At 35.3% G+C, this 16,892-nt stretch overlaps 1 protein-coding gene and 1 non-coding gene across 2 annotated transcripts; one reads left to right on the top strand and one right to left on the bottom strand.

Moving 5' to 3' along the window:
* Nucleotides 1-5,558: 5,558 nt before the first annotated feature.
* On the top strand, nucleotides 5,559-5,676 carry LOC112759850 (U5 spliceosomal RNA). Its single transcript, XR_003180316.1, has one exon. It is a non-coding gene; the product is annotated as a U5 spliceosomal RNA (small nuclear RNA).
* A 4,093-nt stretch (nucleotides 5,677-9,769) lies between these two features.
* LOC112756775 (uncharacterized) lies at nucleotides 9,770-10,498 on the bottom strand. The gene has a single exon (XM_025805394.1). It carries the CDS (start codon nucleotides 10,496-10,498, stop codon nucleotides 9,770-9,772), a length of 729 nt encoding a protein of 242 aa, XP_025661179.1.
* Nucleotides 10,499-16,892: the final 6,394 nt, after the last annotated feature.

Below are 16,892 nucleotides of genomic sequence, written 5' to 3'. Positions count from 1 at the left end.
TAAATTATAAAATGTTCCATCTTGGCATTCATTAAACGCTTTGTATTTTTTTTTACACTCCCACTTACCCATACAATATTTAAAGATTCATATTCAATACTTGGTACACTCACCAAATTTTGAATCCGAATGCAATATATTAAGAGGTGTATGGTTTAATATTGGGAAGAAGAGGTGTGATAGTGGTTTGACTCATAAATTTGTGGTTTTAATTTTGTTTTAAAAAAAAAATACAAATTTGAGAGTCAGATTTGAGTTTTTTTCTTTTAAAATTTTTTGAATATACAAATCTGACTCTCAGATTTCTCTACTTTTTTAAATCTGAGAGTCCAATTTGTTACTTAAAATAAAAAAAAATTAATCTATATCAAAGAAAAACACAAAAATTATCTATAATGATGAATTACATACAATTTTTTTCTATATAAAAAAAAATTAGTCTCATTAAAAGTTAGGAAAGTTTTCAAGTATATCATTGTACTTTTTTGGCATACTGATATTTCAATTCTTATAGCCATTGAAATTTATATTAAATAATTTATATGATTCAGATTGAGTTGGCAAAATTATTGAGAGCATGCAATTTGAAAAGTTCACGAAACACATGCAAATGGTCTTTTCTTTTTCTGGTTTTTATTGGTTCAAAATTCTATGGTTGTGCAACTTGTACTTGCATTGCAAAATTTTTAGCCTTTTCTTTTTCAAGCCATAATATGTTGTAGAGTAAGCTGAGCTTAAATTTGAAGTCACATTTTTTTTAATTAGGGGTGAAAATAGGTCAGGCTTTGTTTTTAACAGGCCTGACCTGTCATGTACTTAATTGACTTGGATTTTATAGGCTTTTTTTAAAGTACTAAGTTTGACCTGTTATTTAATGTGGCCTGACCTGTAACTTGTTAAAAAGCTTGATAAATTTGTTTTTACAAAAATAAATATTTTATTTTAAAAAATTATTTTTTAATAAAAATATTTATATGTAATATATCATATTTAATATTTATAAAAATTTATAAACTTTTGAAGTATTTAAAATATACAAAAGTATTTATAATAAGATATAATAAATTTAAAATATCTAATAATTATAATAATAAAAAAATAATTTATATATTTAATTATGTTTTAACAGGTCAGGCAGACCTGACAGGCCAATAAAACTGATTAGTGGGCTTGGACCTGGTCTATTAACATATTAAGCCTTTTATAAAGGTCTGAGCCTATGTCTATTTTATAATAGGTCAGGTCAGACCAGGTCAAATACAAGTCAGACTGCAGACTTCTGACAAGCCGTCTGACCTATTTCCATCCCTATTTATAATGACCCTTTCATATGTTAAAACCAAACAAAAATAAATATGCAACTAGTATAAAAATAAAAAAATATTTGGTAATTTGGACAATTAATCAATATTCAATTTTGATAAATATCATTTAGTCATCGTTAGTCATATTAGTAAAAATATATGGTAAGTCTAAAAAAATATATATTAATATTATGTTTTTAATGATTATCTTTATATTTTAAAATAACTTTTAATTATAATTTATACATGTGTGTAAAGATAAAAAAAAACAAATGCTATGATATTTCGGTTTAATTAACGAGAATAGTTTATTTATATGCGATTAGAAATATAACACTATTATAATAATAATAATAATAATAATAATAATAATAATAATAATAATAATAATAAATAAATAAATAAATAAATAAATAAATGTTATTTTTTATCATTCTATTTATTTGTAACCAAAAACTAAATGCAAAATATTTTTATAAAGATGACATCTTATTTAATGTTATTTGATTTTTATATATATATATATATATATATATATATATATATATATATATATATATATTTAAGTTAAAGCAAAGAAGATAAAAATATATAATAAAAAGAGTAAAGGACATTTTCGTCCTCAAACAATGAAAAATACATTAAAGCCCCTGACCCTTGAAAAATGTGGACATTTATGTCCTTCCGTTGAATTCAGCCGTTTGCACTGGACGGAAAAGGTTGAGCTGGCAGAGGTGGCGCTGAGGTGGCACGTAACGGAGGCCAGGTGGCATGGAGCATTTCGTAATAGGACGTATAAGTCCCTGGAGACAGAGCATTTCGTAACAGGACGTATAAGTCCCTGGAGACGAAAATGACGCCGTTTCGTCTCCTCCCCCATCTGCCCTTTTCTTCTTCCTTCGTCCCTTTTCCCTTCCATTCTTCTTTCTCAGCCCCTGCCTCCATCACCGCCGAACAGCCGCACCTCCGTCAGCCACCATCAACGCCGGCGACCTCCTCCTTCTTCTCTTATTGCGTCTTCTTCCCTTTCTCACTCCCTTACTCCCATTAGTCTCTCTCTTGCCAGCCTTCACCAAAGGTTAATTTGTCAAAAAATATTCCATGTGTCAAGGGATAACACTGGAGGGTCCAGACAGAGAATATAAAAATAAAGCTAAAGCAAAAGATATACCTCAAAAAGTAGTTATAGTTCTCTATCACTATCTAGTTGTTGTGCTTGTGCATTTGTTGCTGCCTTATCAGCTTCTTCCAAAACAAAGTTCTTCAACGAATCAACATCCCTTGAACCTGGCAATTCAAAAACACATGTAAACTTAAAATTCGATCTATTAATGCTCCCTCAAACGTTGGTTAACACATGGAGTGAGAGTGCAATAGGAATAGATAATACAAGCATCCAGCAAGTAAAACAAATAAATAATTAAGTGGATAAATCAGTTAATAATTGATGGTGAAAAAAGCCATGATGTTTTTCATTGAGTTAAAGAATACCTTTATTCATTCATGGCTGCTTAGATAATTAGATAAAGCAGTAAAGAATCACACATAAATTATATCCAATAATCCAAGACCATTCAAAAATATTTTCCTCCATTCACGCACTTGTGTCTTGACAGTGTTGATACTCAATTAACTGTCAAATGCAATTCAGAATTTTACAAGAACAAAATATATCAATCATTGAACTCATAAATGTAGAAGCAGAGTGCAGAGTAGACTCAAACATAGCATGAGATTTTAAGAAACATGCGACACTACATTATAAGCATATGCCACAAAGCTCCTTTGATGATCACCGCAATCCACTTCCCCAATCTCTATTTCATTAGTTCCTTCAATTGCTTTTCCCAAATCATCCCACAACGTCCCCAAGTTCTTACTGTAATAATAAGCATCATCATTTTACAGCTTAGAAATCACTCTTAGCTCAACAATATAAAAGCAGTTAAGAGAATGAATGAATCAATTACCAATGCTTGCACCAGGGAACGCAGAACTTGACAAACCACGCAGTGTCCTTCTCCTTGATCTATGAAGGGGGAAAAGTCAAAAACATTCTATGTGAATCTCATTGAAATTTTCACTCCCCATCAGAAGAAAAGCAACATTCCAAAGGTCAATTTCAACGGTTTTCTCGCAAAACAAACAAAAACAACATGGAAAAAAAAAGGGAAAAAGAGTTCACCTTTACAATTATGCAAATTGAGGACCCTCAAGTATGTGAAACCATTGGCAATGATGTCGAGGTCGGAATCGGTGACGCCGGGATAGAACGACCGCGAAACGGACTGGGCAAGGTCCAATTCGAGCAAGCATGTGAAAGCATGTGAGAAAGGGAAGAAGACGCGAAAAGAGAGGAAGGAGGAGGTCGCCGGCGTTAATGGTGATTGACGGAGGCGTGGCTGTGCGGCGGTGATGGAGGCAGGGGCTGAGGAAGAAGAATGGAAGGGAAAAGGGACGAAGGAAGAAGAAAATGGCAGATGGGGGAGGAGACGAAACGGCGTCGTTTTCGTCTCGAGGGACTTATACGTCCTGTTACGAAATGCTCCGTCTCCAGGGACTTATACGTCCTGTTACGAAATGTTCCATGCCACCTAGCCTCCGTTATGTGCCACCTCAGCGCTACCTCTGCCAGCTCAGCCTTTTCCGTCCAGTGCAAATGGCTGAATTCAACGGAAGGACATAAATGTCCACGTTTTTCAGGGATCAGGGATTTTAATGTATTTTTCATTGCTTGAGGACGAAAATGTCCGCAAAAAAAAAAGGCCAGGAACGAAAATGTCCTTTACTCTAATAAAAATTTTCTCATGAATAAAAAAAAAGAGTTTTATTTGAGATGATTGCCAAGTAGTATCGTATATATTCTTATTAGTAGCTGCATAAAATTAATTGGTCTATGATTTCAATTCTTTTATTTTTGTTATAAATTAAAATTAGGGCTAAGTTATTCAAATAAAATGGTTACAAATTAATATTATTAGATTACAACCTTCTCAAATTCAAAATGCAATTGCAACTTTTTATATATTTATGTAAACGGTTACTGTGTAATGCATAAACTGCTATAAGTAATAGCTATTGATGTGAGGTGGTTTATCTTTGACCATTCTTAATAAAATAAAAAGAGGATTTATTAAATAGATAAGAATTGAATTCAAAATTTTTATTCGATCTACACTAAAATATAAATAAATATAATTTAAATTATAAAACTTTTAAAATTTAAAAAGTAATACCAAATATGTTATATGAGTACACTATATCAGTAAGTATTGTCCACTTAAATTCAGCTTTTAGATAAATAAAATTTAAATTATAAAACTTTTAAAATTTAAAAAATTAATACCAAACTTTTTAAAATTCAGTAAGTATTGATTTTTTAAATTTTAAAAATTTTATAATTTAAATTTTATTTATCTAAAAATTGAATTTAAGTGGACAATACTTATATAGTGATATAGTGTACTCATATAGTATATTTGGTATTATTTTTTAAATTTTAAAAGTTTTATAATTTAAATTATATTTATTTATATTTTAGGACGGATCGAATGAAAATTTTGACGATCTAATTCACGTTGACCCCTTATTTGCATCTAATACAATTCTTATCTATCTAATAAATTATCTTTTTACCTTATTAAAAATGGTCAAAGATAAACCTCACATAAACCACTCTTGTCTATAGTAATTTATGCATTATCACATTCCTTCTGAAATCGCTGCTGCTTATAGCAATTTCTAGCAAGTAGGAAGAATAAGAAATTAAATTTGAATATCAAAATTGCACCTCTAGAAGAAAAATAATCTTACACAGTATCTTCCAAAATTTTTAATAAAGATGTGAGAAATAAAGAAAAAGGAAATGCATCATATTGACCTCATCCATAATGGATTTTTTTTTTGGTGACTCATAATGGATTGTCTTTAAATACTAATTGTTGAATATTTTATCAACTCTTTTATTAGTTCGTGGAGGCAAGCAAAATTTTTCATTGACAGCTTTGTTAACTGAATTTTCAAAAACACATTATACCTTTCTAAGAATATAGAATTATAGGCCTGATAAATGCAACGCAATAAGGCAACTATTGCATGCCACACCAAATATATTAGAACAAGTTTTGACACTTTGCAGCAACAACCAATGCATGCGTTTGTCTTTTAATAGGTCCTACATCGATGAAGCCACTTATGCTTCTCACATGAGAGTTATTAGAAATAGTGGTGATGGGCAACAACTACAAAGCACGCAGCTACGCATTATGTACAAAGCGAACTATTCTTTCGCCTTTTACTAAAGAATACCGTGTACATGTTGCATTAAGTGGCATACGCCAATTTTTGAAGGGTTTTCTCCTATTTTAGGAGTTACCCACAACAATAGTTATAAATTTTATTTTGTGAACCTTATTAGTAAATTTCAAAAAGATCCATGTTCAGGGGTTAAAAAATTTAGCTAATTAATTATAATATGTACGGAATAGAGTATACTGTTAAATTATTAAATTTAAGAAATTAGATTTGTGAGACAACAAAATTATAAAACTTGCTAAATGTGAGTACATAGAATGATAGAAATGATAATTTTATTTTTATTTTTATTTAAAATTTTAAATTAATTAAATTAATTTAAATAGAGTATGATGTTTTGCGGATATTTTTGAGATTTGACCTGACTCGATTTTTAGGGGTGGCAATGGGGCGGATTTTTGCTCTACCCGACCCCGCTGTACAACGTAAAACGTTGAATCCTAACCCACCCTGTGGGTACCTGTCCTGTCCCTATAATTACTAAAATCCAATAAATAAAATTAAATTTCAAAATTTATATAATTATCATTACATACATCATATAAATTAAAGTGAAAATTTAAATATGATACAATATTATTAATCATTTCCTAATTATTTTACATATATTATACATATTATATATTAAAATTATATATATAGCGGGGCGGGTATTACCTAAACCCGATCCCCGTCCCGTCTCTTTCAAGAACTCGCCCCGCTAAATACCCACCCCCGTGCGGGGCGGGTAATTACCCGCCTCGAGCGGGTAGGGGCGGGATGGATACCCGCAGGTTCGGGTGGTATTACCATCCCTATTGATCCGTACATTTACATTTAAATTAATTTTAAAGATAAAAAATATAAGTTCAAAAACTTGTGTTTTATATTTGTATTTATATTCAGATTTTTCTTACTATATTTAAATATTAATAAAGTCCAAACATATACATAATAAATTCGTGCAATAGAAAAAAAAAAAGACAGACAGACATACATACATAACATTAAATAGTTTGCACATAGCTATAAAGTTATGGGTTTAATTGCTAGTAATAACCTCTTGTTGATTTTATAAATAATTGTTCCTTATAAAATATACATTATATAATCACCAGATAAGCAATTTGAAATTAAAAATTTTTAAATGAAAATTAATTCTAAAAATAATATTATGGTATTTATATAGATCTAATATATTTAAAGTTTTAGTATCATACATGCATTAATAAAAAGAATTTAGACTATTTTTAAAGTTAAGATAATTTCATTAATTATATATAAAGTCTTGACTCGTGACATTGTATTTTTGAAAAATTATACAATCATTCTCATATGCCAAAGTAATAACTCAAATGGCATGGTCTTCCCATACTCAATTAAGAGGTTGTGGGTTCGAGTATCTATATCTTCGGTAAAAAAAAATGTTTTTTAATCTCTTAGATTCATTTAAAAAAAATAATGTATTCAAATAATTATTTTATTTAGATATACTAACTTTTTAATAAATTTAAAAAATAAAATAGATATTTATTTTGAAAAAATATTAAATATTAAATAACTTTTAGACAAAAAAATTTAAAAATAAAAAATATAAATATAGATAAAATAAAAAACTTTTAGATATAAAAAAATTATTAGAAAAAGAAGTTGACTAAATTAATAAAAACTTTTATTTAAAATAAGAAATATAAAAATTTAATGAATTACAAATCATGTTAAATTTTTTTATAAGTAAAGAGAATAAATAAAATGGTTATATATATGTAAATTGATGTAAGAAAAATATGACATTTTAATAGATACATATTTATTTGTTAATTAGCAGAAATGTTTGTATAGTATTAAACAAATTAGTTCATTAATTGCAAGTCATATATAGTGTGGGTTGTCTTAATTTTTTTTAATATAAAACAACAAAACTGATGGTCAATAAAGTAGAATGAACAAAAAAATGAACACACACCAAGCCAACGAAAAGTCCTCATGTCATTTTCGACATAGTCATAAACAACAAAAGAGATCGACACTTGTCCACTCGTTAACGCTAGTCACAGTTATGTTGATTATCTCTTCAACACCTTTGCTTTTATTTTGAAAAATCCTTATGTTCCTTTCCAACCAAATGTTCCACACGATAGCATAAAAGCATCTTATCCTATGCTTGCGATCCTCCTTACTCCTCGGTTCTTATGTCTAACTTAAAAATGCTCTTTCATCGAACCCAGACACGACCATTGACGGCCCAAACCCGATATCGTAGCACTCCACATCTGCCAAGCAAATGCACAGCCTAGAAACAAGTTATGTACATATTCCAAATCGTTATAACACAAAACACAGACATTATCTTCCGGCCTGACAATCCCAAGTCGGCTTAGCCTCTCCTTTATGTTCACCCTGCCTATCAAAACAAACCAAGCAAATAGCTCCACTCTTGGTGGAACCAATCCTTTCTAAATGGTTCTAGTGAAGCTGTAGCTGGTTACCTCCTCCGGAAGCATTTCTTCCTGCATCACCTGCATAAATGAGTTAGTTAAAAACACACATTGCCTATCGTGTTTCCACACCGCTCTATCCTCCCGGTTACTTACTAATCTCACAGGTCTCAAAGCCTCATGTAATTGACTCAGGAGTTCCAACTCCCATTGGAAGATCTCTTGCCTCCATTGGAAGTTCCAGATCCACGCTAACCCATCCCAAAACCCGCCAATCCCCAATGACAGATCCACATTGGTTTGAAATAGAGAAAAGCTTCGGGAACCGATCCTTTAGAGATCCACAGAGTAACCATACATCCTCCCAAAACCGAGTCCGACACCCATCACCAATCTCCATTGACAATCCTGTAACCAGCTTATCCCTTATACGTTGATTCGTGAACTGTAGCTGGCAAATATCCTTCCATGAGCCTCCTCTAGTAGGTAGCACTTGAGTTGATAGTAGCTCATTGGGATTCAGATTATTACACGAACATACGATCTTCTTCCACAATGGGCACTCTTCTTTTGCGAACTGCCACCACCACTTAAACAGAAGGGCTGCATTGCGAATCATAGCATCCCCAACTCCCAACCCACCTAACTTCTTGGGAGCTTGCACTACTTCCCATCTTACTAGTGCCATATCGTTTCTACCATCTTCCTTACTCTACAGGAATCTTCTTTGCAATGAAATCAATTTCTCAGCAACAGCCTTTGGAATCTTGAACAAACTCAAATAATACATTAGCAAACTATTTAAGACTGACTTGATAAGCACCAATTTTTCAGCTTTGTTCAGCACCTTAGATTTCCACAGACTTAGTTTCTCCTCTACTTTGTCTATTATAGGCTTCAATGTCTTCACCAACCTCGGATTTGCTCCTAAGGAGATTCCAAGGTATTTAATTTGAAGGGTGTCCCCCTTACAACCTAATAAGTTGCACATACGCTGGGCCTACTACTCATCACAATTAATTGGGATCGAACTGGACTTATCAAAATTGATCCTAAGCCCTGACATCAACTCAAAACATCACAGAAGTCTCTTGTAATTCTTAATAGTCTCCTCTTCAGGTGGACAAAACAGAATAGTATCATCAGCAAACTGCAGGTGCGACAATACTATACTATCTCTCCCAACCAACAACGATGATATACATCCATTCCTGATTGCCTCTCCAACCATTCGATGCAGCACATCCACAACCAGTACAAATAAGAAAGGGAAAAGTGGGTCACCTTGTCTCAAACCTCTTTCCATTTTAAATGGCTTAGATGGCGAACCATTTATCAGAACCGACATAAATGCAGTTGTCACACACTCCATAACCCACGCTCTCCATCTATGCCCCAAACCCATCTTTTGTAATACAATGTCCACAAAACTCCATTTGACTCTATCATATGCTTTCTGAAAATCTAACTTGATTATTGCTGCCTCCTATTTCCTCATTTTAAGCCAGTTCACTGTTTCACACGCAATAAGTGCCCCATCATGTATTTTTCTTTCCTTGACAAACGCACTTTGAGTCTCCCTTACTAGCCCCAGCATCACAGCCCTCATCCTTCTAACTAGCACCTTCGAAATAACCTTGTAGAAGCACCCCACCATACTAATAGGTCATAAATCTTTGATCTCCTTCGCACCAACGAATTTGGGTGCTAGCGTCACCCAAGTGATGCTGGCATCTACCGGTAATCTGGATGTCTGAAAGAACCCCAGCACCTCTTAATGAAATTCATATTGTACCCATCACAGCCTGGCGCTTTAGATGACTCACAATCCCATATAGCCTCTCTGATCTCCTCAGCCGACGGCAGCTCCTCTAAAGTCAAAGCATCTCCCTCATCTATTTTACTCACCAAACCATCTCTAAATCCCATCATAAGAGAAACTTCCTGCTGATATAAATTCTTGTAGAACTCTTTGATAGCTATCTTGATTCTCGCTTGATTCCTGACTTGTCTGCCGTTTATTACAAGTGTATCAATTATATTATTCTGCCTCCTTGCTGATGCTATGTTGTGAAAGTATCTTGTATTTTTGTCCGTCTCCTTCGCATGCCGAGACCGAGACATCTGTTTCCAATGTACTTCTTTCCTTACATACCATCTCTCACAACAAGAGACCAACATCTTTCTTCTAGCCTCCAACATTTCATGATACACTCCATTGCTTACCATGTCATCAATTCTCTTGATTTCTTCCTCAAACTTAGTAATTTTTTTGTCCATCTCACCAAAATTGGCCTTATGCCATCTTTCCAACGGAATTGTCAGCGCCTTTAGTTTATCTGTGAACGGTAACTCCCCCAAACCTCTCCACTTCTCTTTAACCATGCTAAGAAATCCCTCATGTGTAAACCACGAATTGAGACTTCGGAACGGCCTTGGACCTCCCCTCATCTTTTTGTCCATAACTATTATAGGAAAATGATCAGACAAACCCCTTGGTCCACCTCATAGCCGAGTATCCAGAAACTCTTGTAGCCACTCCACATTAACCACCGCTCTATCTATACGACTGCAAGATCGTCCCCGAAACCATGTAAACTTGCGATCGGTGAGCGACAGATCCACTAAGTGCATATCTTGCATCCAACCCTTAAACTCTTCCGCTGACAGAGGTAAGCTAGTGGCACCTTTCCGTTCCTCCACATGGACTATTTCATTAAAGTCTCCCAGAAAACAACAAGGAACCTGACATAACCCAGCTATATAACTCAACTTCTCCCAACCATGAGTCTTCTCATCTCTATTATGTGCACCATTGCTGACAAGTCATCTTAGGCTAGTTTCACAAGCCTATTTCATTAGTTTTTACTTGGTTTTCATGCATTTTTAGGCAATAAGTAAGTGTTTGAGTGAGAATTTCATGCTTGTCTTGATTCAATCAAACATTGGTAATTTTATGCATTTTCATTAGATTTCTTGCAATATTTAGTTGATAATGTGAATGATGCAAAATTTGATGACTATGCCAAGGCTTTGATGTATATGTTTGGTTGATGACAGGTGAAAAGATGAAGAAAAAGAAGCAGAAAGCACAAAATAAGCTCAAAGGAAGAATTCTGGACACATTTTTGAAGTTTGAGCACGCTTTGGAGCCTTAGGCCACGCTTTTAAAAGCGTGGCCCATGAGTTAAACAAGGCGAGCGCTCTTGGCGCGAGAACGCTATGACGCGCACGCGTACAAGACGCTTACGCGTTGGGCGAGAATTTTTGAAGACCCACACGTACGCGTGGATGTGATTAGCGTTCATTTGCAAAAAGAACGCTTCATTGCCTGAGTGAGCGTTTTCGAGCAAAATTGAATTTTGAATTAAAGTTCTACAATCGACGCGCACGTGTACATGATGCGCACGCGTCGATGTAGCATTTATGAAGAACCACGCGTACGCATGGCTAACGCGTACGTGTGGAAGTGGCATGTTCAAAGGGCCACGTGTACGCTAGGGGACGCGTACACATGGGTAGCGTTCTTTGTGTGAATGCTACGTTCGTTTGGAGAACGGTACGAGGGATGCGCAAGCGTATAGCACGCATACGCATCATAAGGGCAAAAGTTGAAGGTCACGCGTATGCATAGGTGACGCATACGCGTGGATGGGCCAAATCGCAAAAAGGACGCGCACGCGTTTGGGATGCGTACGCGTGGGTGTAGAAATGCTCCGTTCTCCAAATGAACGCTACGCTCTCCTAGAAGTGCATTTCTGCTCAATTAATTTCATTCTGAGCCCATTTGAATTACAGCAAGCAAAGCCCACTTAGATCACTCAAGCAAAGGCACAAGGAGCATCTAGAATATGATTTTCATTTATTTGTAATTTGTTTTCAATTTCAATTTTATTTTTGTAATTTAGGAATGCTTATAAAAAAGGCTCAGTTAGTTAGTTAGTAGAGAGCTTTCACGGACAGTAGGCTGCATTAGTAGTAGGCAGCAGTAGAAGTAGGAGTAGGAGGAGAATAGAAGGCTCTCTGATACATTTTTTCCTTTTCTGCATTTCCATATTTCAGCTATATTGAATTCAGTTCACTTTTATTGCACTTTCAATTTCCTGCATCTCTACTCTTCTGAAATTTTCATTTCTGCCAATTTTACTTTTCTGTTCCTATTGCTTTCAAATTACTTTCATGCAATTTTAATCTTCTACAATTATTCTGAGTTCTGATTTACTGCTTCATTTAATTTTCCAGCACCCAATTCCCTTTACATTTGCTGCAATTTACATTTTTTGCTATTTAAGTTGTTAATAATTTACCTTCTGCACTTTACATTCTTTGCAATTTACATTCTGTTGATTAAATTTCACTTAATTCATCACTGTTAGCTTAACTAGACTAACCACCTCACTAAAGTTGCTTGATCCATCAATCCCTGTGGGATCGACCTCACTCCTGTGTGTTATTACTACTTGATGCGACCCGGTACACTTGCCGGTGAGTTTGTGTGGCACTTAGAGAAAATAAGGAAACACTCAGGATCACCAAGCATAGAAGATGAAAACCAATTTGTGAGTGAGGAAGTGGAAGAAGAGGCCCCTGTATCAAGTAAAAATTCAATGAAGAATGAGGTGGTGGAGGTATATGAGCCAAGGATTTCATATCCACAGAGGCCACTTGAGATAACAAGGGAACATGAAAACTCACAACCTCCACAAACTTTCCTGAACCAAAGACTCTCAACACTTGAATCTGTGATTGAAAGATATGAAGAGGAGATAAAGAAATCTTGGGAAGAACAACAAACTTCCTCCATAAAAGTGCTACTAAATCAAATGTTGAGTACAAAGAAGGAAGTGGAAGAGCATGATGAGGAAGTCCCTGTGTCAAGTAAAACTTCAATGGAGTATGAGGTGATGGAGGTGTTTGAACCTGTGAATCCATATCCACAGAAACTAATTGAGGTGACAGAGGAACATGAAACTTCACCCCAAAGGATTCGATGGAATATCATGTAGAAGAAAGGGAGGAAGTCAATCAAGAGAATTCACACTCAATTGAAGCAGAGAATTGCTTAGAGGAAGGATTCATTGAACCATCAATTCAAAAGGCTTTCGATAAAGATAATGCTCCAACAATCACACAACAACCATGTCTTGAAATCCAAGAAGTGAAGGCAACTAACAAGAACACCGATGAGAGGATTGTGACCAAGCTACAATTGATCATAACAAGGAAAAAGAAGAGGTCAACCACAAGCAATCCAACCCCTGAATCACCAGCAAGCAAGCTCAATCAAGCCATTTACAAAAGGAAACTTGCTGGGAAGAGGCCAAGAAAGGGGGACTAGTATCAAGCAAGCAAGCTCAATCAAGCACCCTCAACATGACTAGTATCGGCTCCAAACAATCAGAAAAACTACTTAATAATTGTTATGTTTCTAGTTTTTAGTTTGTTTTCTAGTTCATAGTTTGTTTTCTAGTTCATAGTTTATTTTTAATGAAAGTACTTGATGTTTCATACATGTATTTATTCTGCTGCATATAGAAGTAGGCAAGAAACTAAGTTTGGTGTTCCCACACCAACTTAGGTTCAAAGAATTACAAGCATACATGCATGCTAACTGTTTCTCAAGTGCTTGGGGAACAAGCAACTTTCAATATCTCTTGTAGGAAGTCATTCAATCTCTTGGAGAGAAAGATACATCATCATGTGGATGGACAAAGGAAGGACATGGAACCCAACAATGATGATGACACAGAGGAAACAAATGGACTCCAAGAGGTTGTACTGTTCTCTAACTGACTTTAGCTTAAATATGCTAATTGAAAGTGCAAGTGTCCCCTGTTGATTAGTGTCTTCTTAGATTTATTTACTGTCTGTTAGCTTGTTTGTTTTCATGCTGTAGTGGCTTGCTAGTCTAGATGCTTTTATCATCTCATCTTGCTTGAATTATATGCTTTGTTCCTCATTCTTAAACAAAAGAAAAATTACTGTGAAACAGAGAAAGAGTAAAAGTCTGGTTTAATATGAGACATAATAAGGTTATGTGGTGGTATTTGCTGGTTCACTAGTTGATTTATGAATAAGGCTAGAAGTTGGCATGACTTTGTGATATGAACTTGAGTTATATTTCATGAGACTTGACAAATGAAAGAGATCCATAATAAAAGAAAGAAAATGCAAGAGAAAGAAACAAAAAGGAATAAACAAGGTTGGGCACCAATGGCTTGAGATTTGGATATATGCCTGTGATGTTCTTGTACAAAGATAAGCTTGGATGACTAGGTTCTAAGGGGTGCTTCATCACCCGGAAACTTGGTTTAACTAACCCAAGATTGTCAACCGAAAGTCCACCATCAAGAGCTATTTTGAGACAAAGCATTTAGTGACCCAAAGAGGTGTTGGGCATCAATTTCCAAAGAACAAAACAAGCTAAATGCCTGTAATGTGTGTGTGCTAAGGAGAGGCTTGAGCAAGTAAGTCCATAAAGGTGTTTCAACACCTAGCATATTGAACCAACTGGAGCGGGAATCTTGGCTGAAAGCTTACTCTAAAAAGTTGCCTTACCACATAGCATTAAGCCTCAGCTAAGCAATAAAATCTCAATCAAAAAGAAAGAGAACAAGAAAAAAACTAAGGACCAAGCAATAACAAGTCTCATTTTTTGTGTAATTCAAATAAGGATCCAAAGGGGTGTTGATGTCTTAGCCACAGAATAAAAATCCCCAAGATACCATGCATGAAAACCCCATTAACTAGTATTGAATGTTTTGCAAATATAAAGACTCATACTCCTCTCTGTCTTCATTCATATATTCTTGTTCTGTCTTACTGCTTGCTTGGGGACAAGCAAGATTTATGTTTGGTGTTGTGATGACAAGTCATCTTACGCTAGTTTCACAAGCCTATTTCATTAGTTTTTACTTGGTTTTCATGCATTTTTAGGCAATAAGTAAGTGTTTGAGTGAGAATTTCATGCTTGTCTTGATTTAATCAAACATTGGTAATTTTATGCATTTTTATTAGATTTCTTGCAAGATTTAGTTGATAATGTGAATGATGAAAAATTTGATGATTAAGCCAAGGCTTTGATGTATCTGTTTGGTTGATGACAGGTGAAAAGATGAAGGAAAAGAAGCAGAAAGTACAAAATAAGCTCAAAGGAAGAATTCTGGACACATTTTTGAAGTTTGAGCACGCTTTGGAGCCTTAGGCAACGCTTTTAAAAGCGTGGCCCATGAGTTAAACAAGGCGAGTGCTCTTGGCGCGAGAACGCTACGACGCGCACGCGTACAAGACGCTTACGCGTCGGGCGAGGATTTTTGAAGACCCACGCGTACGCGTGCATGACGCATACGCGTGGATGTGATTAGCGTTCATTTGCAAAATGATACGTTGCTTGAGTGAGTGTTTTCGAGCAAAATTGAATTTTGAATTGAAGTTCTGCAATCGACGCGCACGCGTACGTGACGCGCACGCGTCGATGGAGCATCTATGAAGAATCACGCGTACGCATGGCTAACGCGTACGCGAGGAAGTGGTATGTTCGAAGGGCCACGCGTACGCGTAGGGGACGCGTACGCGTGGGTAGCGTTCTTTGCATGAATGCTACGTTTGTTTGGAGAACGCTACGAGGGACGCGCAAGCGTATAGCACACGTACGCGTCATAAGGGCAAAAGTTGAAGGTCACGCGTACGCGTGGATGGGCCAAAACGCAAAAAGGACGTGCACGCGTACGCGTGGGTGTAAAAACGCTCTGTTCTCCAAATGAACGCTACGTTCTCCTGGAATTGCATTTCTGCTCAATTAATTTCATTTTGAGCCCATTTGAATTACAGCAAGCAAAGCCCACTCAGATCACTCAAGCAAAGGCACAAGGAGCATCTAGAATAGGATTTTCATTTATTTGTAATTTGTTTTCAATTTCAATTTCATTTTTGTAATTTAGGAATGCCTATAAAAAGGCTCAGTTAGTTAGTTAGTAGAGAGCTTTCACGGACAGTAGGCTGCATTAGTAGTAGGCAGCAGTAGGAGTAGGAGTAGAATAGAAGGCTCTTTGATACATTTTTTCCTTTTCTGCATTTCCATATTTCAGCTATATTGAATTCAGTTCACTTTTATTGCACTTTCAATTTCCTGCATCTCTACTCTTCTGAAATTTTCATTTCTGCCAATTTTACTTTTCTGTTCCTATTACTTTCAAATTACTTTCATGCAATTTTAATTTTCTGCAATTGTTCTGAGTTCTGATTTACTGCTTCATTTAATTTTCCAGCACCCAATTTCCTTTACATTTGCTGCAATTTACGTTTCTTGCTCTTTAAGTTGTTGCTAATTTACCTTTTGCACTTTACATTCTCTACAATTTACATTCTGATGATTAAATTTCACTCAATTCATCACTGTTAGCTTAACTAGACTAATCACCTCACTAAAGTTGCTTGATCCATCAATCCCTGTGGGATCGACCTCACTCCTGTGAGTTATTACTACTTGATGCGACTCGGTACACTTGCCGGTGAGTTTGTGTGGAATCGATTTTCCCTCATCAACCATAGACCAAGAAAAATGCGCAATTAATACTACTCTTTAACATTATGCCTTCAACACACAGCCACCTCTCTCCCTTATAGCAATTATTCGTTTTAAATATGCATTCATCCCATATTTGCAAAAGCCCACCTGATGCACCATCAGAACCTACATATTCTCATCATGAACCATCATGTCCCCATATACTTGCAACGTCAAATTTCGTCACCACCTGCCTTTTAGTCTCAATCAATCCTAACATATTTAAGTTATATTTTTTCTTTAGGTCCTTCACCATCCTCAACTTCCCATCCCCCCGTAATCCTCTAACAT

The sequence above is a fragment of the Arachis hypogaea genome, chromosome 16 (assembly GCF_003086295.3).
Source record: "Arachis hypogaea cultivar Tifrunner chromosome 16, arahy.Tifrunner.gnm2.J5K5, whole genome shotgun sequence".
Lineage (NCBI taxonomy): Eukaryota > Viridiplantae > Streptophyta > Magnoliopsida > Fabales > Fabaceae > Arachis > Arachis hypogaea.
Note: the sequence above shows the minus strand (reverse complement) of the source record. Positions and strands in the feature narration are given on the sequence as shown.